This window comes from Centropristis striata, chromosome 12 (assembly GCF_030273125.1).
Source record: "Centropristis striata isolate RG_2023a ecotype Rhode Island chromosome 12, C.striata_1.0, whole genome shotgun sequence".
Lineage (NCBI taxonomy): Eukaryota > Metazoa > Chordata > Actinopteri > Perciformes > Serranidae > Centropristis > Centropristis striata.
The window spans coordinates 18,737,872-18,760,818 of NC_081528.1; the positions used below are offsets into that span (position 1 = coordinate 18,737,872).

The window sequence follows — 22,947 nt, forward strand, 5'->3', positions numbered from 1 at the left end:
ACAAAAGCATGAACTAATTTTTCTGCATCCTTTTGAGACAGGATGTGTCTATTTTTTGTAATATTACGTAGGTGAAAAAATGCAGTCCTTGAAGTTTGTTTTATATGGGAGTTAAATGACAGATCCTGATCAAAGATAACTCTGAGATTCCTTATGGTGGTATTGGAGGCCAGGGTAATGCCATCGATGCTAATTAATCACTTCTGTTTTTTCCGAGTTTAACATTAGGAAGTTGTGGACCATCCAGGTTTTTATGTCTTTAAGGCATGCATTTAGTTTGGCTAGCTGATCAGTTTCACCTGGCTTGATTGATATATATAACTGAGTGTCATCAGCATAACAATGAAAGTTAATTGAATGTTTTCTAATTATATTACCTAGAGGGAGCATATAAAGGGTGAATAAAATTGGTCCAAGCACAGAACCCTGTGGAACACCGTGGTTAACATCAGTGCGCACGGAGGATTCATTATTCACATGAACAAACTGGAAACGGTCTAATAAGTACGATTTAAATCAGCCCAGTGCCGTTCCTCTAATGCCAATTACATGTTCCAGTCTCTGTAATAGGATACGATGGTCAATTGTATCAAATGCACCACTCAGATCTAGTAAGACAAGGAATGAGACAAGTCCATTATCAGAAGAAATTAAAAGGTCATTTGTAATTTTTACCAATGCTGTTTCTGTGCTATGATGAGTTCTAAATCCTGACTGGAAGTCCTCATATAGACTATTGTGTTGAAGAAAATCACAAAGTTGATTTGCGACTGCTTTCTCCAGGATCTTAGAGATGAAGGGGAGGTTAGATATTGGTCTATAGTTTGCTAAAACGCCAGGATCTAAATTAACCTTTTTGAGAAGAGGTTTAATTACAGCTACATTAAATGATTGTGGCACGTAGCCTGTTAATAATGACAAGTTAGTGACAATAATAATGACAATAGTTATAATTTTCTCATTGAAGAAGCTCATAAAATCATTACTAGTAAGTGCAATAGGAATACATGGTTCAATAGAGCTGTGACTCTCTGTCAGCCTGGCTACAGTGCTGAAAAGGAATCTTGGGTTGTTCTTATTTTTCTCAATTAATGACGAATAATAGGCTGATCTGGCTTTACGGAGGATTTTCTTATATGTTTTAAGACTGTCCTGCCAGGTTAAAAGAAATTCATCCAGCTTAGTTGAACGCCATTTCCTTTCGAGCTTTCGTGAAATTTGCTTCAGTTCACGGGTTTGAGAATTGTACCATGGAGTTAACTTTTTCTGTTTTATTATTTTCTTTTTTAGTGGGGCAATAAAATCTAGCGTTGTTCGCAGTGAATCTGCAGTACTGTCGACAAAGTTATCAATTAGGGAGGGACTGAAGTTAACATAGTCCTCTATTATGTTGGAGCACGACAAAGAGTTAAAGACAAGTGGAATCACTTCCTTGAACTTAGCTACAGCACTATCAGATAGACATCTAGTGTAGAAACTCTTGCTTATTAGCGAGTAGTCCAATAGCAGGACTTCAAAAGTTATTAAATAATGGTCTGATAACACAGGATTTTGTGGGAAAACTATTAAATGTTCAATTTCAATCCCATACGTCAACACAAGGTCGAGGGTGTGGTTAAAAGAGTGAGTGGCTTCATGAACTTTCTGATTAAAGCCAATCGATTCTAGTAAGGAGATAAAAGCAGTACTAAGGCTATCATTATCAATGTCAGAGATAGAAAGAAAAAGACGATGACAAGATTGAGAATGTGAAGGATACAGTTATAAATGACAGACATACAGGGATAGTGAAGACAGAAACCAAATCATGTTTTTGAGTTGATAAAATGACTCGTATATTTACCTGTTTAACATCAAAGCTTTACTTAGTATTCACTAATGGGACACAGTCGCTGTGGGTTGCTCAGGAAAAGCATCTGTCAATTCGCTTTGCACCAAACCAGTATAATTATATTAATTTCCCTCAGGATTACACCATCAGAGTGACCGATTTGCACTAAAAGAAAATGAGAGTGGATCCTGACAGGACTAAATGAGTCTCACTGTGAGTAGGGCATGACATACAAGTCTAAATGTATCAGGACTAAACAGAAATGTCTCCCGCTTCTCTGCTCTGCAAGACATGTCATATTTCCCTAAAAGGTCAAATCAATTTGATATACACAATATAATTTATCTGATTATGCACACTGAACATCACACTATACACATTTTTCACTGTTGGTTTTCGGGAACAGGGAGGTTGGCTGTGTTTTTTAATCCAATCTGAAACTAAGATAGTCAAATAAACTCAAAGAACTTTTCAGGAAATACCTTGTAACTTCATTGATTTTTATGGATGCTGTAGGCACGGTTAATTTGCAAATCAGGATTGTACATTAAAAAAAACAAAGACATTAAATATATTTTGTTGTTACACAGTAAAGTTTAATAAGTTGCCACCTACCCAAACAATGTGCTGAATATGACCGTTCTATTCAACGATGTGAAATAGTTGCAGAGTTAAAAAACATGGTTAAAGTTCTGAAATCGAACTACTTGTTTAGGTTTCGTGACCAAAACGACTTGGTTAACTTTTGAAAAAAGATCTCAGCTTATGTGGAAATAACATGACATAGTTATGTAGATGAAATAAAATGTGAAATAGTTATATATTCAATAAACTTGCAAGTTAAATTCCATATCTACCTGAAAATAATGTTGGTTTTGATAGAAAACAGCTGTCTCCTGGGTCAAAGTCCAGTGTATTTTCACAGATCCATCCACCCTGACACCCTCCCTGCACAGCTTTGTTGCTGTAAAGATCACCAGAACTGGTAGAGTAGAACCCAAAAGCACGACACTGAGACAGTAGATAAGCAGGAAACACTGGCTGTGTTCAGACTGCAGGTGAATCTGATTCAAATCATCAAACATGATGGAGGCAGGTCACCTCAGTATATTGGCCTTATCACTGTCCAGTAGAGGTGCAGAACATGTCAGACGCACCAGGGGAGAAACCGGGCGGATGGACACCCCCGCCGGGCCCGTATGAATCGGGCGCGGCTGCCGGTGGACACCTCGTCTCCATGCTGCCCGCGCTATGTGTGCCGCATAGAGTGACGTCACGGACAGTCAAAACGGATCTGAGTGTTTGGAGCGATTCAGACTGAGATGAATCTGTCCAAATGCAATCTGAAACTACCTCCCGAAGGTGGTTTCGATCCGGTCTGCAAAAATCGGATTTCATGTGATTTGTCACTGTCCAGACTTCAAAAGAGCCATCCCGCTCCAATCTGGAGGGTCTAAAAATCTGATCTGGCAGTCTGAACGAGGCCTCTGTTTACTAATAGTTCAGGCAAAAGGTCAAAACCAGGAGATCAGTCCAAACGGAAACAAATCCGACAAGCAGTGATGGTCCGCTGACACTTGAAGCTCCGACACATGCGCGGTAGCTCATGAAGCAAACGTCCCGAAGCACTGTGCCGAGGCGTGGTTTGGTCACGTGACTCGTGACGTTCGAAGCAGCAAAGTGCTTCGAACGTCACCGAATCACCAACAGTGAACCGCTACCTCGCTGATCCTCCACTAGAAAGAACTTCAGAACTGCTCACATACTGGGCAAACCTCAAAAATGTATATCCAAATCTTTATCAAGTTGCTAAACATTTCTTATGCACCCCAGCCTCATCCGTGCCGTGTGAACAGGTTATTTCCAAGGCTGGGGAAATTGTATTGAAAAGAAGAAACCGCTTGAATCCCAAAACTGTGGAAAAACTGTTGTTTCTAAATAAAAATTCATAACAAGTTACACAAGCACAGTCACTGCCCTGTTTTACAAGCCAAATTCAAATGCCAAATTCCATAATATAATCTGTATTTGCGCCAGCCCCATGTGAAAAGGGGCCTCAGGCCGGATTCGAACCCGGGTCCGCCTCAGCATTCAACCTTAAAGGTACGCGCTCTACCGGTGTGAGCCACCGGGACGCCACTTTAAAACATCATTGTTGATGTATTCAGTCGTGTAGTTGAAAACAAATGCATGAACCAATCAATGACACGTCTTGATTGCACTTCATTTTATTGACCACTAGATGTCCTACTGGAGCACTGTGTGTCATTGAAGCTTCGAGTAATGAACCATGTTTTGTATAAAGTGTCGAAGCTTCAACAAAGCCTCGATCAGCCATCACTACCGACAAGGGGCAGGCAGGTATCCAAACTCCAAGAAACAGGCAGGCAGGTTCAGAACAGATAGATGAGGCAAAAACAGACGAGGGTACGCTGGAAGGCTTGGTGAAAACATAAGACCATCAGGCAGAGAACAAGTGGAAGTGGACCAGTATAAATACAGGGGAACTAATGAGGGAATGGCCTGCAGGTGAGGAAATGAGCAGGGAAGCCAGGTGAAGGGAATGAGTTGATTGGGAGTGGGAGTGGCAGGATCTGAAATGACAGGGGAGTTAATGATATAGCATGGAAACAAAATCAGCTGATTATAACTAAGGCTACGTTTATACATAGCAGGGTATTTAGAGAAACGAATATTTCCCCCCCTCCATTTTCAAAAATAACATTGTGCACACAACATCATTTTCAAAAAAGTTGTCATTTACATCAACCCGGAGAAGGATAAAGCCATGCAAGCCAATCAGTATCCTCAGAATCAACAACAACGAATAACATGAGCGACTTCCTGTTCCTTTCAAAACAACTCCACCAGACCACAGTTCGCCCAGGTCAGATCCAAAATCGGCGGCGGCAACGTTGGCAGGCAATGTACATACGTCTTGGATGGGAAAGCTGCAGTAAAAATGCTGACCTCTGTGCACTCCTTCGCCTCTGCTCCTCGATATAGTATAGCAGTTGTATTTTCAATTTCAAACAGACCAAAAGCGTTTGCACAAATGTAAAAATGAGTACCACCTTAACAGCATCCATGAGCCAAACAAACTGTAAACATAGGGCACTCACATGACGTGAAGCATTTTCTGGCGCATAAAATGAGCGTGAGAACCTAAAACCCCGTTTCTCCCAGTTGACATGACAACACATAACCAGAGTTTTCCAAATTCTCCACTTTGCCCGGAGTTTTTAGAAATAATCATTTTCTGTGATAGAAAATGGGGTTTTCGTGTAAATGAGAGGTCAAACCGCATGGAAATATCTGCGTTTTCCCTTCATGTAAACGGGGCCTAAGAGTTGCTGAAAACCCTGACAGTTGCTCTTTATACTGCATCACTTGACTTTCTCCATCACTCGTCATAACCCCTTTAAGCCCTTGAGACCACCTAACAACAAACATCAATTTGGGGCATAAAAGCTGCCTCTTGGCTTGTAGTTAAACATACAAAAAGGAAATGAGAACATCCTGAGCCAAAATATCTATTTAACAGTACAGCAACAGCAAGCGTTGGGACGTAACTGACACAGTAACAGCTACAAGGTTGATTATAAGGTTACCTTGATTGTGTTGAATTATTCAAGGATGTTTTTTTTTTTTTATTGCTAATCCATTCAACTATTGATTTGTGAAAGAAATAATATATTATTTCTTGTTTTAAAAGTGTTGCTTTAAACATACTTATTAGCAGTGGTTGGAAAAAGTATTCAGATCCTTTACTTCAGTAATAGTACTAATATCACACTGTGAAATGACTCCACTTCAAGTAAAAGTCCTGCATTCAAAACTAACTGAAGTAAAAGTACAAAAGTATCAGCATCAAAATGTATTTAAAGTATCAGAAGTAAAAGTACTCATTATGCAGAATGAACCCACTCAGATTGTTTTATATATTCTAAATATATTACAATATTATTTGTATTGATGCTTTTATGTAAGCAGTGTTTTAATTTTGTAAAGACAGGGCTCATTTAATTACTTAATATACTGTTATAAGATTTAATAATAATTTAAAAAAGTCACTTTAAATTCATCATGTTTTTCATGTTAAATCTCAACCTGAAAAGTACCTTAAGCTGTCAGCTAAATGTAGTAGAGTAAAAAGTACAATATCTGCCTCAAAATGTTGTGAAGTAAAAAGTAAAAAGTTGCATAAAATGGAAATACTCAAGTAAAGTAGAAATACCTCAAAATTGTACTTAAGTACAGTACTTGAGTAAATGTACTTTACATAGAGATTTTGACACTAGGAGTGCTATCGAGCTATAGTTTTAGCAATGTACCTGCAAAATGCAGGGAAGAAGACTGCAAGCTAGCAGCCTGGGTATACCCATACTGCCTTGCGCGCTCGATTTCATTTCGAACCTGCAGGCAGTCTGGTTTCTATGGCCGTTTCTTAGCCCTGTTTTAGGGATCCAATCACAGAACGGGGAGGGACGGCAAGACGATGATGCGTACTACTCGATAGACGGAAGCTTGTAGTTTTGTAGTTTTCTTACACATCCAACATGGCTGCAGCAGACGTGAAACTCTCTTTGGATCTAGCTGTAGACAGCGTTCTAGATAGTTTAGAGCTAAAGTTGATTTTAAAAGAACAACATTTGACTTCACAGTCCTTTTTCATCACCAAAAAGGATGTTTTAGCCTTGCTTCCGACAGGATTTGGCAAAAGCCTAATCTACCAACTAGCCCCGCTACTGCTCACTGCTGTAACGCTGGTGATCTCGCTACGAGCCGGGGGACAGCGGAGCCCCCGAGAGACCTGCAACAGCTCGTCTATTACCCATTAAAATCAGTGGATGTGTGTGGCTGAATGACATGAGGGGGAAATAAGGCGCAAAAATAAAGAATGTTGCAGAAAGCGAGAACTGGAGAGGCAAAGTAGCAAGCAGCACTCTCCCACAGACACACACACACACCAACACTGCCGGTAGACTGTGAGCTGAAACTATAGAGCAGCCAGAGCCAGAACATAAAATCAGAACATAAACAGAAAAACGTTGCAGAAGCAAAATTGAACATTTTAGTTTCAAAGTAGAGATGGGCTAGTCTGGCTATGTAAACATCAATTTCTGTCGCTCTACATACGTCATCTGGTATAACTGATACGATTGGCTAAGAGCTACGTACAGACGCTTTTGATAGACATTCTTAGCGCCCAATAAACGGCTCTGGAGGATCGTAAAACCATGCCTCCTCTACAGAGAAATGAATAGCTGTTTGCCAAACTAGATCTCATTTGTGATATAGTCTGGTGTTAGCCAGGCTAGCAAGCTAGCAAACATCAAGGTAAACAAAGCAATTATTGAAAAAAAAAAAGTGTCATTGTCGTCATTTTACAGAGACGGAAGATTATTCACCACACTTTTAAGATGCAGATCTTTGTTCAGAAGAAAACTCCACATTTTAAACCATAGAGGGGTTTTTTTTGTGAACCTGAACCATGACTGGCTCAGCATAATAATCAGATCTGACATTATTAATATAGAGCCACAGCACTTCTGTCTCCTCACCTGGATGCCTATGACAGTCCTTATGAGTTTATACTTTTACAAAATGTCTCTGAAAACTCTCTCGCTGTGACAAAGTCTAACGTGTCAAAGGTCAGAGGAGACAGAAAGGATTTTGTAGGTTCACTGGACAGAAAGCAGCAAAGGTCAAAATAAAGTGGTCCTTAAAATGTCGAGGTCGTTCCATTTGCTGTAAAAAACATTATAGGCCACACAGCAGGAATAATTAGCATCCTACTGTGAAAATAGGGATATAATTATGAATATTGTTTTAAATGTTAACAAATGTCCTCTTGCATTGTGTTATAATGTGAAAGTTCTGCATGTTGTGAATCTTGCTGTCATGAGGTTTCAAAACTGAATATAAAAAAAGGTCACATTTGGTTTGACACAGTAGCTGGGTTCATTCTCCCTGAGAGATAAAGACTGTAATAGGACGGTGTTTGTTTTAATCTACTTGGAGCACCTGCTGAGCTGAAATGATCAGATCAGGACCATTCAGATAGCGTCAACGTCTTCTTAAATCACAGGCAAGTCACTCAAAGGGCTTTCACACTTTCTGAACTTTCTGGCACTTCTAAAACTTCATATCTGATGACACGCACACGCACACGCACACACACACACACACACACACACACACACACACCTTTAAGTTCAGGAAAATGCCAGATTTATATCCTGTGTAATGATTGCAGGAGGAGATAAGCAGGAAAACAAACTTTGACTACTCTGTCTAAGGTCTGCCTAGTGATTATTGCTCTGTCTGACCTAATGTGCCCAACTGCTCCACACTACCTAACTGGAAAAGGTCAAATCTCATTTGAAACCCAAAGAGCATATGAAGCAGCACTGCACTGAGACAGCTGCAGTGAGAGTCTTTGTAATGTGCTGTTGGTAATTAGTTTGTCTGTCAGTGTACACAATTAGGATGTAGATCACATAAAGTCAGAGCTGTCCTTTGCTCTGACACATAGAGGATGCTTTGTGGTAGTGGCTACACATGACAATGTAAACATGTGACCTTTGCGTCTTCAAGGAATAAATGTTCTTTTCACATTTTGCTGCAATCACTACCCATAACATGTATTTTGACTGCAAGTGTTGAGTTGGCTGTGTGGAGTTTGCATGTTCCCCCTGTGTCAGTGTGGGTTCTCTCCGGGTACTCCGGCTTCCTCCCACAGTCCAAAACATGCACTTAGGTTTAATTGGTGACTCTAAATTGCCCGTAGGAGTGAATGAGAGCATGATTGTCTGTCTCTATAGCCGCATTTCCATTACATTACATGTCATTTAGCTGACACTTTTGTTCAAAGCGACTTACAATAAGTGCATTCAACCTGAAGGTACTAGCCTTAGACCACAGGAACCAAGTAAGAACAGAACTGTAAGAGCCAACTGTAATCGCTACAGGAGTGCTATATGTTAAGGAAGAAAAGAAGAGAAAAGAAGAAGAGCATTTTTATATATATATATATATATATATATATATATATATATATATATATATATATATATATATATATATATATATATATATATATATATATATATATGTTAGGTGACCATGACTTAACCAAGGTATTGTTGGAAGAGGTAGGTCTTCAGCCTGCGGTGGAAGATGTCTAGGCTGTCTGAGGTCCTGATGTCAGTGGGGAGCTCGTTCCATCATTTGGGAGCCAGGACAGAGAAAAGTCTGGAGGTGGTTTTGAGGCGAGTTGACCCACGCACGGTGGGAGTCGCCAGCTGTTTGTCTGATGCCGAGCGGAGAGGACGAGCAGGGGTGTAGAGTTTGACAAGGTCCTGGATGTAAGTAGGACCTGAACCATTAGCAGGGGAGTAGACCAGAGCTAGAGTCTTGAAGCGTATCCGCACAGCCACCGGTAGCCAATGAAGGCTTCCATTAGGTACTTTTCCATCTAGTGAGCCGCTATGGGTGTGACTTGGGAGAGAGGATCCGCCCAACTCCACCAGTGAGCGGCGATTTCACGCATGCGTGATTCATTTGCAGACTGGTGCAAACTGGACGCTGAGGGGTTAACATCTCCTGCTCTGCTGATTGCAGCTGGAAGAGAACGATACGGGCAGGACTTGGCCGCTTTGTGAGTGCTTTGGGATGGCACCTGCTACTCGTTAAGAAGAGTAGGAACGAGTCTCCAAAAGTCTCCAATAACACCAGGAAAAGTCACTAGATTTGTCGTTGCTTTTTTGAAAAAGAGTCCCTAGAGGGGTCTGAATAGTCGCTAAATATAGAGACAAAGTCTTTAAGTTGGCAACAATGCTTGCTGCGTCGGTCTGTTGTCACATTCGGACTCCAAAAGTAGCTGTATGGGAACAGAGGCTGAGGGGAACTAACTAGTGGGCGGAGCTAAAACACTCAGCTGCCTTCCAAAAAGGACTCAGTCAAAACTCGCCTGATGTGCCAGGCTGTGATATTCTGGAGACCTGTCCAAGGTGTACCCCGCCTCTCGCCCAATGTCAGCTGGGATCGGCTCCAGCCCCCCACGATAAGCCCCCTGTGCGGATAAGCGGTTAAGGATAATGACTGAATGAATGAATGAATGAATTAATTAATTAATTAATGAGTTGGGATCTTGGCCTCTGAATACCACTTAGTTCTGAGGTGACACTCCAAAATGACCCAGCAATAATCAAGTTTGTATAAAAATGTGCAGTATGTGATTCTAGAGAGAGATAGATGATTGTGGCGTGTCATTCCAAGGTCCTCAATTACTACGACAATATTTCACTCAAAGTGTCGGTAGTTGACAACCTAAGACAAAGCATCAGCAACCCAAGACACAAACAACCCAAAGTGTCAGTATTTGAAAATCTGGGACAACCCAGAACATAAGCATTTAATGACCTGGGACCAGTGGTGGAAAAAGTATTTTGATGGATTTGTAGGTCAGGAGTAGGAGTTTCTATTGACTTCCATCGACCGTTTGGTCAAAAATCAGCTGATGCCTTTAACCTTATGCACACATGCACACGTGCACATGCATCTCTACATCAACAGCATACTGTCACTTTGCAAGCATTATGAAAAGTTCAAACATCTCCAATGCATGTTCCTGTGTGTGTGTGTGTGTGTGTGTGTGTGTGTGTGTGTGCGAAGCTGTGTGCTGAAAGTAAACCACCCCATCATTATCCATTCATCCCATGCCTTTTGATATTCAGACGCAGGTTAACACAGACCCACAATTTCCCTTCTCTTTTTAGAAAGAGTCAGCTTGTGTGAATTAATAGCACATGATGTTTGTGCATCTGGCTTTGTGACAGTTTTTAGCTCATTTTGCAGCCAGCAGTGCTGTGTGTAACTACAAGACAGTTGGGAAAAGTGTCACATAAGGTCCAAATGGTACAATATGGTATTATTGCAACTTTGTTTCCTCCCGGAAAGACTTTCTGTCAATACAAAAGGACATAAACAGAAAACAGTAATGCAGACTTTTCAGTAGGATCTAATGTATGTAGGAGAGACGCACTGCAGCACTACTTAATCACTGCTGACGTAGCTCCTACTGTGCCTCCTTCGCACTGTGACGCAGCCTAGTTCACCAAAATACCAGGCAGGTGCAGGCCAATACACCTGTGTGCAAACAACAAAATGACACTTAACCCAACTTAAAGCCACGCAGAGCAGAGCAGAATGCTCTGTTGAGTAAGTCAAGCCTCAAACCACGTTTCCTGACACAACAGGCTTGGAGTGGTTGAAAATCTGCAACTCTCATTCATATGAATGTTTACTTTTGCTCTGAAATACAGCAGCAACTAACAGCCTACCACATATGGGAGAGGAGAGGAGAGGAGAGGAGAGGAGAAGAATGGAAAGGAGAGGTAAGGAAAGGAAAGGAAAGGACAGGAGAGGAAAGGAGGTGAAAGGAAAGGAAAGGAAAGGAAAGGACACAAAGTGAAATGAAAGGAAAGGAGGTGAAAGGAAAGGAAAGGAAGTAAAATGAAAGGAAGGGAAGGGAAGTGAAAGGAAGTGAAAGGAAAGGAAAGGAAAGGAAAGGAAAGGAAGTTGTCACAGTCTGCCCCTCCTCTGCCTGCTCCAGGCTCCAGCCTCCAGCTTCCCACCTGGTGGTGTCTCCGCCCCCCTAATCACACACCTGTGTCTCATCACCTCATTGACTCTCAGTATTTAAACCCTTTGTGTCCCTTTCCTCAGTGCCAGATTGTTAGTGTACCATGTGTCCTACTCTCCAGTGTTTTCCTAGTGTGCTTTTTGGTTTTGGCCCTTGCCTGTTTTTGGACTCTGCCTCTGCCTTATCCCTTTGGATTGTTTGCCTGACTGAACTCCCGTGTACCGAACCTTTGCCTGTTATTAAAGACTGGTTACCTCCTGTTTCTGCTTCCCGAGTGCTGCATTTGAGTCCTGTATCTGTGCTGTGTAACGGAAAGGAAAAGAAAGGAAAGGAAAGGAAGTGAAAGGAAATGAAAGGAAGAGAGAGGAAGGAAAGGAAGTGAAATGATATCAAAGCAAAGGAAGTGAAAGGAAATCAAAGGAAATTAAGTGAAAGGAAATCAAAGGAAAGGAAAAGGAAAGGAAGTGAAAGTACAGTGAAAGGAAAGGACGTGAAAGGAAGTAAAAAGAAAGGTAATGAAGTGAAAGGATGTGAAAGGAAAGGAAAGGAAAGGAAGTGAATGGAAGCGAAACAAAACAAAACGATAGGACAGGACAGGACAGGAAAGGAGATGAGAGGAGAGGACAATGGAAGGGAGGAAAGAAAAGAAAAGAAAGGTATATGGTTTGACGAGAGGACATAAGAGGAGAGGAGTAGGTCTATGTGAAGGGTTGTCTCATTAATCTAAAAAGGATGCAGCACTCCCTCAGAATGCAAATGAAACTATCAGTCTTATCAGACTTACGGAGGGAGGGATGGAAGGAATGATGGAGGTATTGACAGGGTTATTGGGGAAAAGCTGAAGTACAAGGTGGATAAGAGAAGAAAAATGGTGACAATGGCACCCTTATGTTGAGTGATGAAACAGTCTTACCTCCTAACACCGTACCACTTCTATGTGGTGTGGACACTGAGCTTTGTTACCATGGTTGTTAGTGTCAGGCACTGAGGGGGTTGTGACTCATCATCAGAACAAAGAGGACTCTACCTACAAGAGTGCATTTTCACAAGGTGTACACTCTTACAATCTTGAGGTTAAGTAACTTAATTGGACTGTGAAATGACTCCACTACAAGTAAAAGTCCTGCATTCAAAACTTACTGAAGTAAAAGTACAAAAGTATCAGCATCAAAATGTACTTAAAGTATCAAAAGTAAAAGTACTTGTTATGCAGAATGGACCTACTCAGATTGTTTATATATTCCTAGATTATTTGTATTGATCACCATTTTAATTTCCTCAAGGTAGGGCTCAGTTGAACTACTTAGTTTACTGTTATGAGGTTTAATTTTAAAAACAAAAGTTGAATCATTTTAAATGATCATGTTTTGATGTTAAATCTCGCCGTGTAAAGTAACTAAAGCTGTCAGCTAAATGTATCGGAGTAAAAAGTACAATATTTGCCTCAAAATGTTGTACAGTACAAGTAAAAAGTTACATAAAATGGGAATACTCAAGTAAAGTACAAGTACCTCAAAATTCCACTTGAGTGCAGTACTTTAGTAAATGTACTTAGTTACATTCCACAGCTGCTACTGCATGGCTAAAATGGGCATAATTAATGCCTATGCTGTTTTTAGCCATCACATTTTTTCCTCTCCTCCACTTAGCTGTTTGACAGTGTGGGCTGGGCTGGGCGATATGGACCAAAAGTCATATCCCGATAAATATTTAGGCTGAATATCGATATACAATGTATACAATGTACAATCCTGATGTTTTTATCGCAAAGTGAGAGCAAATGTTCAGTCAAAGTCAAATATGACATGTCACACGAAATTAAAACATTTATTTAAGTGAACATAAATATTGTATAACAACAGGAGCACCTTTTTTTTTAAATTAAAGCTCCATATAGTGCACATTTGAATAAAAAATTTCTTAAATTAAAAAAGCCTATGAAAAAAATAGGCCAATCTTTTTCTGAAATAAATATATTTATATGAGAAAAGAATAACAAACATTACAAAAGAACTAAAGGTAACACTTTACAATAACCATCATTTATAAATGGTAAAAATATAGTTTATTAATGTTTAATCATCATTTATAAACCATACATAGGACATTTAGAATGGTAAATACATAATTTATTCATGTTTAACTAACTTAATCATTTATAAATGACAAACTGATGGTATATTAATATAAGTTTATAGTTAATTTACCATTAACAAACAATTAAATTATAATTCATAGTTTATTAATAGTTTGAGTTGCACTCATTTTAACATTTTAACACCACATTAAGTATGTTAATGATTTTGAAATGATTCATATACCTGTTGATTGAAAACATTTAAAGATTAAATATGTATAGCACTTTGTAAATGGTTAATAACTCTATCGATATATGCGATATGGTCTAATTCCATATCACATTTAAAAATATATCGATATATCGCCCAGCCCTAATGTCGGCTCGTACTGTATGATTCCCTTTAACTACTATGTCGATGTCATGTTTCTTCTTAAATCTCCGTTTTATGAAAACAACCATCAGGTGATCATTGAGAATTCGGTTGACACCAGATGTCAACCTGTCAATCTCAGAACAAACAGCAACCCCGGGCCCTCAGAGAAGAACGGGAGTAGTGAAGCAGATCAGAGGATCATCAGAAACTCGGAGGTAGTGAGGGGAAAAGGTGTTGGACATCAGAGAGCGTTGGTGTTGAGGATCCAGCCAGGTGAAATGGAGAGGTGCTTCAGGTGGAAGCAGAGAGTGTCTGCTGTTCATCAGAGTTGAAAGGCCGTGAGTCAGAAATCATGAGGTGAGACAAGCTGTGGCGAGCTGCCTCTGTGGCTCAGGCAGCATCTCGTAGGTGTGAGAGTCAGAGCGCTCGCAACTCTTTAGATTTGACTCTGTGATGCTGCAGGGCAGTGATCAATTGGTGGAGCAAAGGCCAGCACTCTCCCAGGGTGTTTCCTGATAATAATGGTGTGCTGTGTAGCTCTGCAGCCGCATTGCAACTGTTTTTCAGTCTAACTCAGATGTCAGACTTATCTTATTGTGTGTCACTCTCCAACCCTCTGACAATCCCTGTTTTTACTCTCTCTCGCTCTATCTATCCTCACACTGCTTTTTCAGGTTTTTATCCAGGTGACAGAAATGTATGGGGTGATTCTCATGAAGCCAGTCTAAGTTCTGTCTGTGAAGATTATAAGGACATACTTTATTAAATTAAATATATTTCACTTTCATATGAATGAACAATATAGCCATAATGAGGCACAATTCATTGTTTTGTGTTAAAATAACATTTTCTATATTTTTTAACATTTTTTTGATTCGCAAATTCATTACTGTAATGTTTCCAGATAAAATGTCATGGTTTCCCCACACTAAAACACAATCAATATTTAATAAACTTTATAAAAATAAATATACATTTGTTTAAAAATGTATAATTTAACAGAATATAATCAAACATTATGGTTTTTAAAAATGTGTAAAGAACAAAATCTGAATGAAAATTGATGAGAATAAATGGTTAAATGTTACGGTAATGATATAATTGTTTGAATTAAAATATGTGTATATTTTAATAAAATACATTTTGGTGATACCAGCTACCCTTGAGCATATTTAAGTGCTTGCCAAAGAAAAAAACGAGAAAAAAAAACCCTTTTGTTGTTTTTTATTTCTATTTAAAAATGTGTTACGGTAATGAATTTTGCTCAGTGTCTCTAAATATGTCAGAAAATACGGTAAAAGTATTTAAATAGGTTATAAATTCATATTAAACAGTGACTTTAGATTGCATATTGAATAAAGGGTCAAAGAAAATATGTATTTAATGCTCTTGGATTTTTGCTATGAGCTGTACCACTTTCACGAGAATCACCTGAAATATGAGCTGAAATATGTGCCACCAGAAACTGAATTAGAATTATTTATATTTAAATTTGAATTGCTTAACTTGAATAACTGCATTAAAAAACTGAATTTGAATCACATAATTTGAATTTGTATTGTTCAATTTGAATCATTGCATTGAAAAACTGAATCTGAATTGTAATTTGAAATTTAATTCATTAGTTTGGAACTGAACATTCAGTTCTCACAATTCAAATTCAGTTAGAAAAATTCAATTTTAATTTTCTGCGGCAAACCTCCTGGTAGTTGAGGCAGAGCAATCGAGCACAGATACACAGAGCGCCTCTTCAGCGAATTAGCACCTACGTTTTCTGCGCTAGATTGCTTCCCAGATGTTTGCATTCCCAGATGTTTGTCGCAGAAAATTTAATTTGAATTGTGAGAACTGAATGTTCAGTTCCAAACTAATAAATTCAATTTCAAATTACAATTCAGATTCAGTTTTTCAATGCAATGAATCAAATTGAACAATACAAATTCAAATTATGTGATTCAAATTCAGTTTTTTAATGCAATTATTCAAGTTAAGCAATTCAAATATAAATAATTCAAATTCAGTTTCTGGTGGCATATATTTCAGCCCAAGAAATGCTTGAACAGTAAATGCATTCATTTTATGATTTCTGACACACAGAGAATTGCTGAATGAATAAAACACACAATGTTCTCACTTTTCCTCTCAAGAATGAAGACATCCCTTCATTGTTTCAGTTTTAATTGAGAAATAAAGTGGATTTTCTTCTTTTCCTTGTTGTTTTTTAGATTGACGCTTTGCTATTTTGGATTAATGAGCCCATGACATGATGATAAACTTCTCCTGCTCCTGATAATCAACCTCTCTCTCTCTCTGTCTCTCTCGCAGCTCTCCAGGCCACTCAGCCTCCCAAGGTCCTGTTTCCCCCGGAGAGACAAGACACCGTGATAGAAATCACGCCTGGTAAGGACCAACAGCTCTTCTCTATCTCTTTATTCCCAGTATAAAGCCTTAATCCTTAAGGTCCTGGCTTTTTAAAACGCTGTTGTCATCTTTGGTGCAAAGTGCTCATTTCTGTGGTGTTTCTTCATGGCATGACGTGAGTGACACTTCAGTATTTCTCCAGAGAGATGGACAGCTCAAGTGCTCAAGAGAAATTTTACTTGATGCAGAGATGCATAAGAGTGACTCCAGAACCCTTGAACACACTAATATAATCCCACCATAATCCTGCCAATGGGAGAGATGCCTCTTCTCCACCTTTCCACAACTGCTCAGATTTGATGATAGTGATTTTCTGTCCATGATGATCCTGTTAGTGGGGCTCTTCTTTGTCTCTTCAGTACTGATGCTAGCACTTTGCATGCTAAGGACACAAGTCTTCCTCTGTTTACGGTGACTGACTGATTTTTGCAACATGGGCGAATAATGGGCGAAGGTTTGATCTGTTAAATACACATAGGATCAGGGAGATTTCAATATAAAACACAGCGGATCATGTTTTTCTGACGAGATCTTCACCACAAAGTGATTATGTACATTCAATGAGTGAATATTTAGAAAATAAAACACATATTTCTCACTAGAAATATAATCAAAATCCATTTTTATGCAGAAACTAAGTCAAAATATTGATTTTTTCACTAAAAATGAGAGAACTGTCCGCCATGTTTTTTGTTCTGACCGCCGGAACGTGACTTGGAACAAACCAATAGGAAAAAATATCCATGGAATAGCCACTGGATATGAATGTCATTAACTTGCATTGTAGGGAAATCCATGTCAGTTTCACGGAAATTTGAGTGATTCCGTGGCTATACCACGGATTTTGAGTTAAGCGAAACTGTGGGTATTTCACGGATTCCTGTGAGACCAGGTTGGATTTTTGGCTGTGTGAAAGAGGTTTTCTGCATGGAAACCCCAAATAGGGGGACACCAAGTGCTCAGAATAGCTAATGTCCTATATGAACACTCAGCTACACTTAACATAGAGAACATACATTAGAGTTGGGGAAAAAATCTATACTTTATGCATCAATATTATATCGTATCATGGCCACCAAGTATCGATATTTAGCATTCTGACAGCCAGCAGGCTGTCAGTATTTTCACTGTTTTTGTTTTTTCCGGAGGCCGTAGCAGGCTCACTTTTTGGAATATACTAGAGATACGGGAAGTTGTTGAAATAATGCTGCAAAGTTCGGCTTTTTTTATGTTTCATTCAAGAAAATTGAGAGCAGTGAAGCTTAAAGTTTTTGAAAGTTTGATTAAATGCTGCAGTTGTTGTCGTCCATACATGTTTGATATCAGTTCAATTCAGTTTGACTGAATACTTTGTTGGTCAGTCTGTGGGTTTGACTCTCATTGTGGAGAAATAAAAAGACTGAAGTGAGATGAATAGACTGAGAATTTTCTCTTATTTGACAAAACAATTCTTGATTGAATTTAATTTTGTGGACACAAAATGCAGTTAAACAGTTAAATCGCAATATATTGTATCGCAATACTCACCATATCACAATAATATCGTATCGTGACTCAAGTATCAGGATAAAATCGTATCGTGGGGCCTCTGCTGATTCACACCTCTAACATGTATTAAGAGAACTGAGTACCATCTGCAAGATGGGGCCCCATTAAACATTTCTTTTGCCATGTACTTTTTTGTTAACCTGACATCAAGAAGAAACCAACAAATATAACAGGCAAGATACACAAACAGGTACTTGATCCAAACAGCAACTGTCCTGTTCGTTTTCTATTCCTGGTTCTTTATACCTTGGTTTGTGCGTGATTTCCCGTTTTGTTCCCAAATGGTGCATTGGGATTTCCTAAATCAGAGCTGCTTTTATCTCACTCAAGCAAGAGTTTCCTGCACAGAGAGACTGTGACTGATGGCCAAATTCTGTGTGTTTGTCAAATCATATGTGGTGCATTTTTAAACTCACTGTAAAAAAAAAAATGTTTAATTTTTATGGTAAAATACCATCAGCTGTGGTTGCCAGAACTTCACCGTAAAAAAATACTGTGAGCGTATGTAAATGTAAATATCAACAAAAACTGTAATTTATACTGAATAATCCCATTACTTTTAGGATAATTGTGTCATCATGGTATTTCTCCATTAATTTCACATTTTCACAGTTGTTGTTTTTTACAGTTTATGGCAGTAGAATTTAAAGTTTTATGAATCTCTTTGATTTACAGTAATTAAAAGTATTTGCTATGGTGATGTACAATGTTTAATTTTACGATCAGATTTCTATTTCTGATGCAATTTGACAGTGTTACTGCAATTCCTACAAAAGTTTTACAGTGCTGCTATAGGTCTGATATTTTAATATATCTCCCAATGTATTGTACAACACTACATGCTGGTTTATCTAACCCTCTTTGTAGTCACTTTCCTATATTTTCAACCTGCACATGGATTTATCACTTTCTAGCCTCCATCTAAATTATGGGCATCAAGGTTCTTCAGCTTCCTCCAACAGTCCAAAAACATGCAGCTTAGGTTAACCCTCTGGAGTCCATCTATTTATTGAAAATACACGTTTTATTTACGGTAATAACTTTATTTATATATGTAGACAAGCTGAGAAAGCCAGATGAAAGTGCCATTTATGCTTCTAGACCATTTTTAAAATGTGAATTTCTTTCTACAATGAAAACTATTACTATTTTTAATTGACATGCAAATAGACTGTTTTGTATTTTTTTTTTTTCCTGATGTTTTTGTGTGTATAAATGGTCAAAATAAATGGTACATTTCAAAAGACACCTGTGTCTCTTGTTTGTATTTTGGGTTCCTGGCAGCTTTATACTTTGTTAATTAAAATAAAATGAAAAATCTGACTTATAGCCAAGTTTGTGTGGAGAAAAAGCATGTGATGTAAGGACAGACTGAAAGATGCTAAACAGAGACAGAAATTAATGCAGAGGAAGTTGACAAATTTCAACCAAAATCTCCTGGACTTCAGAGGTTAAAATTGGTGATTCTAAATTGCCGTAGGAGTGAATGAGAGCATGAATGGTTGTCTGTCTCTATGTGTCAGCCCTGTGATGGTCTGGTGACCTGACCAGGGTGTGGCCCACCTCTAGCCCAATGCCAGGATAATAAATGAATGGATGACAGTCAAGCCATTCTGACTGTGGCCACTATCTAGCTCTGTTCGTGAGATACTTTACTGGACCCTGCAGGGACACGGCCTCCCTCTATAGAGGAGTCAGAGATCAGGTTTGTGCAGAGAGCAGCAGGCCTGGAGCTGGAGTGGGTCTGGTGCAGTGGGTCAGACAGTTAAGAGATGGTGGCTCTGTGGTACTCTATGGCCTCCTGCTCTCAGTCTGCCTCCATCCCCATCCTGCTCCGCTTCTCTCCTCTCCTCTCCTCTCCTCTCCTCTCCTCTCCTCTCCTCCAGTCAGCCATTAACTACATTTACATTTAGTCATTTAGCAGACGCTTGTCTTACAGGAAAAAAGGGTAACATTCTAGGTATAGTGCAATGTACGGTGGCCCTGAAGTGCAAATCACAACGGCAAATCAGAAAACACAACGACAAATCAAAAAACACAACAATGAATCAAAAAACACAAAAGCAAAACAGAAAACACAACGACAAATCAAAAAACAGAGCTGGGTCTTCAGGAGGTTTTTAAAGGTAGAGAGGGACGCCCCTGCTCTGGTAGGAACTGGTAGTGGTTCCACCAACAGGGAACAAGAAACCCAAAGAGTTTGGATTGCCTTGAAGGAACGGGTGGCAGAGCCAGGGGCCATTTATGTAAGAGCGCAATGGCCATGAGGTAGCATATGCCTGTAGCATATGTAGCATATGTAGTATATAACTTTGACTTATGAGCATAAATGTACTCAGTCCAATTTACTTTGTGCTAAAACACTCACACATTCCCGCACAGGACTCACTACATCACTGCCTTATCTACTGATGAGAACTGGCCGATAGTCAAAACCATGACATTTACAAAGTCTTTTCGCTTTGATTCGTCGTCAATGGGGGGGTTTTCAGATGTTTGGATTGGCGACTTCCATCAGGCTCAGAAAATGTCATTTCAGCACAGTGAGAGCAGGAAAGCTAAAAGAAGTCAGGTTTCAACTGAAAAAAACAATAAGCTGCTTTGACAACAACAACAAAAAGGTCTGATAAGACAGGAATTAAAAAATGGAAGTGATCACAGTGGGGTTTGCTTGTACTAAACACTGTGTGTTGTTCTGCTGTGGGCCTGTTGGCTGGCTCCTTTGCCAGCTGTGTGTGTGTGTGTGTGTGTGTGTGTGTGTGTGTCCCACTGTTCTGCGGTCTCTCTGACAATGTTAGCACTGTAGGCAGAAATGTGTTTGTGTGTGTGTACGAGTGTGTGTTGTGTGTTTCCATTAACTCCAGATTGATGTAGTAACAAATAGGCCCTAAGGCCTCTGTACACTGATTGCAGCAGGGACACCTTTTAATGGGCACCGCAATCTCACCCCCCATCACCACCACCACCACTACACACACTCACACTCACACTCACTCACACACACACACACACACACACACACACACACACACACAGACACACACACACCTGAAGCAATAAAAGCAGCAAAGACACACATGTGCACACACACACACTATACACACTCACAGTCCCAGTCACAGTGTGACCCTGCGGTACATTTTTAATTATCATCTTGTTTTAACCTGAGGGAGATTTACATCAGCAGCCACAGTTATGTTGTTCATTTTCCTCCACTTCCACTCTCTCGTCCTCCACACTCACTTTTTCTTCTCTTCTTCATCCCTTTATTCTCTCTGTGTCTGTTAACTGTTCCTCTGCCTTGTTTTCTCCTTTCTTTTATTCAGATTTTTCCCTCTCTACCACCCCACATCCTCCCTCTCCTCTGCTTTTCTCATTATTTTATTATGCTGTGGGTTATAAACACAGTTCATTATGCTCATTGTTGTTTTACTGATGTGGGCTACGGGCAACAGACGGACAAAAAGAGCTATAATTAAAGATTGATCCTGATATAGGTATTCATTTTTCTTTTGCAAATTAATACCTATACCTACCAGCTTTAAAAACCTTGTAAAAAGAAAAAGAAAATTTAGTCTTTAAAACAGAAATATTTAGCCGTTTTAAAGTTTTTTCAAGAAATTCGGCCCTTTGAATGTTTTTTTTTTCTTAATTCAGCCTTTTAAATGTTTTTTTTAATTGACTTTTTTTATTTATTTTTATTCTTCAGCTTTTAAAAAAAAAATGAATCAGCCCTTTTAATGTTTTGTTTTTTAATTCAGCCTATTTTTTAAAAAAAATGTTATATACTGACTTTAACACTGAGGGGAAAAAAATTCAGCCTTTTAGCCTTTTTTTTCAATTCACACTTTTAAATGTTTTTTTTCAATTCGGCCTTTTAAACATTTTTTCAATTCGGCCTTTTAAACTTTTTTTTTCAATTCAGCCTTTTAAACGTTTTTTTTTTTTTCAATTCAGCCTTTTAAACGTTTTTCTAAAAATACAGCCTTTAAAACAGTGGAATTTGTTTCTGCCTTTAAAACTGTGTGAAAAAAAATCAGCCTTTAAAATGTTTTTTAATAAATTCTGCCTTTATTATATCAGTACTATTAGCTTAGAAAGTCTAAAAATGTCTTACAATAAAAATATAACAATATAATTGTCAGACGGATTTATTAGAACTCTACTGATCAATAATGTGTGTTTCTTATTATTGCAGATTTCTGAACTTCATTACTGTGTTCAATCAGTGAAACATGAGGAGAATACATATAACTAGTCGTGTTATTTGATTAATCCATAATAGAAAATTGGAGGCAATCTGAACTCATTCATTAGTCGCAGCTTGAACAATGAATGGCCAGTTATTTCTTGGAGTGAGTCAAAAGAAAAGAAGTGACACCGCTGAGTGATGAACATGGACTAGAGGGTGAAAATGGATGTGAATATTAAAGCAGTGTGATGGAAAAGCAACACAAGCTGAAGCATGATAAATTGTGATGTGACTTGATAAATTAAACACAATTTGATTTAATAACTGGTGATGTAAAATGTTCCTTTCATTCATCACAAGCTCAACAAATGGCTGTGGTTCATCATGTTCCATCAGTAATTTGTCTCACAATGCTCTCCCAGCTAAATGTCACTCATATTTAAGGCACTGAGGCTCAGCTAATTGCTCCACTGTCCATGTTTCTCTCATCGCTCCTGAAAACTCTTCCAGTGTTTGACCCCGGAATCCATTTATTCCTCTGTTTTCACTCCCTGTCTGCACCTCACAAGCCTTAATGTGACCTAAACCCAGTGGTGGAAAGTAACTAAGTATATTTACTCAAGTACTGTACTGCCTTTCAAAGCCTCACTGCAGTAACTATGCAAAACTGAGAAAAACTGCTTTAAAGTTTTCTAACTGGCCAGCCAAATGAGTTATAGGTAGGAAAGTGATATGACACTTATTTCTACATGTATTCATGATGTCATTTTTATGCTAAAAAATCATGATGATTTATTTGACCTTTGACCCCAAAAATGTATTTACTGCACTCTTGTTTTGCTGTCAAATGTTC

At 38.8% G+C, this 22,947-nt stretch overlaps 1 protein-coding gene across 1 annotated transcript in view; it reads left to right on the forward strand.

The window, feature by feature from the left end:
- Window positions 1–22,947, forward strand: part of il1rapl2 (interleukin 1 receptor accessory protein-like 2) — a 647,845-nt gene that overhangs the window by 541,968 nt on the left and 82,930 nt on the right. The window contains exon 7 of the mRNA XM_059345612.1: window positions 16,259–16,333. Coding sequence (XP_059201595.1) covers window positions 16,259–16,333 — 75 coding nt within the window. The remainder of the gene's footprint in view (window positions 1–16,258; window positions 16,334–22,947) is intronic.